Genomic DNA, 2,221 nt, shown 5'->3' with positions numbered 1-2,221 from the left:
TCGAGGGCATAGCAGGGGGTGAGTGGCTGAGCCCTGGATGTAGGAGTGACACTGGGCTAGGGGGACCAGGCCCTGGAGCATGTGACCAGTTTCTAATGTGGGCTTGAAATCACCAAGCATGAGCCCGTGTGTCCACCTTATTCCAGGGCAGAGCATCAGCAGCTGCCGGGACCAGAGGTGACAGGGACTATGGGACACCACATGTGCCACTGAGACCCTCTACCTGAGACTGTGTCTGGACTGGGAAGGCCCTGCCTGGATATGTGGTTGGGCTAGGAAGGTCACCTGGTTACACAGGACACCCTCATGCTCATCCAGTGGGACCAAGGAGCCACCATCACGGAAGTCCACCTCATAGTGCAGGTAGATCTGGTGCCGCCCAGGGACCGAAGCGTTATTTTTAAAGTTGTCGATGAACGTGCCCGGATTCATGAGGTCTCTATGGACAACAACGGGAGAAATCCAAAGACAGAGATTCTTCCTGGGACCTCCCCACACGCCCTGCCCCTCCACACACACTCTTCCCCTGCTCCCCACACTCCCTCTCTGTACCCCACATCACCATTCTGCACTGCACTCTCCCTTCCCCTGTGCACCACACTCCTTCCCCTGCTCTCCACATCCTGAGACATCTGTCACAGGAGGGGCTTCTGCTCACTTGCTGGAGCCTCTGGAGGCTCACTGGGGAGTCCTTGTCAGGGTTTCCCCAGGATCAGTGCAGTGTGCTCAGACCCTCTGATGAGGCCCCACTCCTGTCCCAGTGTAGGCTGGGTCACCTCCCCTGGTGTCACCACCAAGCCTTGCACTGGCTCTGCCTGACCCACAGCCCCTGCTTGAAGTGGACCCCCAGGGGCTTTTCCTCCTGCATGCAGGGTTAATTTGGGTCACACCCAGCATCAGGCCTCCTGAATGTGTCTGAGATAGGAGGTGCTCAGTTTCCCTGGGTTCAGGTTTCAGGACACATTTCTGGATCTCAAGCCACTCCCCAAGGTCTCAAGCCCCTCCTCTAGGCCCTCCCCTAGAGGAGAGTTACTGTTGCTTGTTGGACCTATTTTGGTACCTTCACAATGAGATTGAGACCGCAAGGGGAGGACTTATGCAAATTCAGTAGCTGAGCATGCTCAGTAAAAGGATTCACACAGGCTTATGTGACCCCCGCAACCAAGCATGCTCAGTGTGTGTGTGGGGGGGTTATCTTTTGAATGACCTTCCACTGGAGGCACTGAAGAGTACCCACCCAGTCCTCTTACCAGATTCTTGACTCTGCCACAGGAAAGAATTCAAGAGCAGAGTCACAGTAGAAAGTGAGAACAAATTTAATGTAACAAATAAGAGATACAGACTTCACAGAGAAAGTGCAGCCTAGCTCCAGAGACTGATCAAGGACCCCACCAAGTTTAATATAAAAGTGAGAAATACATATTACAGCAAAGTGCAGGCTGGCTCCAGTGTGAACAGCGGCCTGCTAAAGGCAAGTGTGATACAAAGAAAGAAACACACACTCCACAGGCAGAGTACAGGCTGGCCCCTGAGAGAGCGAGCCACAGCCCTGCCTTCTGCTCAGACTCAGCTTTTATAATTTCTCTGTCTAATACACATTCATGCTATCTAACGAATATCCAATTAAGGGGTGTTTCCCAGTTATGTAACAGTCTTGCACATGCTCGGTTGATCTCCTTTTAAGGCATGTTCATTGGTCAAATTCTATCACATGCACTGAACATATTCAAGAATGTTCTGTGCTCTTTAGTGCCTTCAGTGGAAGGTCGTTCAAAGGACAAACTCCCTTCCCCTGAACATGATCCATCACTGGGGTCACATAAGCCTGTTTGAGTTCCTTTGACTGAGCATGCTCAGCTACTGGGTTTGCATAAGTCAGCCCCTTGTGGTCTCAATCTCCCCAAGATGGTACTGTTGGTACTGAAAATAAGTCCAACAGGCAACAGTAACTCTCCTCTAGGGGAGGGCCTAGGGGAGGGGCTTGAGACCTTGGGGAGTGGCTTGAAGCCCAGAGGTGTGTCCTGAAACCTGAACCCAGGGAAACTGAACACCTCCTATCTCACGGCTATCAGGCCTCCCTAGACCGTGTCCTCTGGTATCACATCCATTGGGAAAAGAGAATACCAGGGGCTTTAGTTTTTAGATAATTCATGGATTTTTTTTCTTTCTTTTTTTTTTTTTTTAATTTTTATTTTGTCAATATACAATGTATATGATTATT

At 50.7% G+C, this 2,221-nt stretch overlaps 1 protein-coding gene across 1 annotated transcript; it reads right to left on the bottom strand.

The window, feature by feature from the left end:
- Nucleotides 1-285: 285 nt before the first annotated feature.
- Nucleotides 286-432, bottom strand: LOC103584099 (DNA dC->dU-editing enzyme APOBEC-3G-like; the record flags this gene model as incomplete). The annotated part of the gene is made up of 1 exon (XM_008565218.1): nt 286-432. A coding segment is annotated over exon 1 (147 nt), but the record flags the coding sequence as incomplete, so codon positions are not given.
- Nucleotides 433-2,221: the final 1,789 nt, after the last annotated feature.

Source organism: Galeopterus variegatus, unplaced genomic scaffold, assembly GCF_000696425.1.
Source record: "Galeopterus variegatus unplaced genomic scaffold, G_variegatus-3.0.2 Scaffold44293, whole genome shotgun sequence".
Classification (NCBI taxonomy): Eukaryota; Metazoa; Chordata; class Mammalia; order Dermoptera; family Cynocephalidae; genus Galeopterus; species Galeopterus variegatus.
The sequence above is the reverse complement of the archived record's forward strand: the minus strand, read 5'-3'. Positions and strand labels throughout refer to the sequence as shown.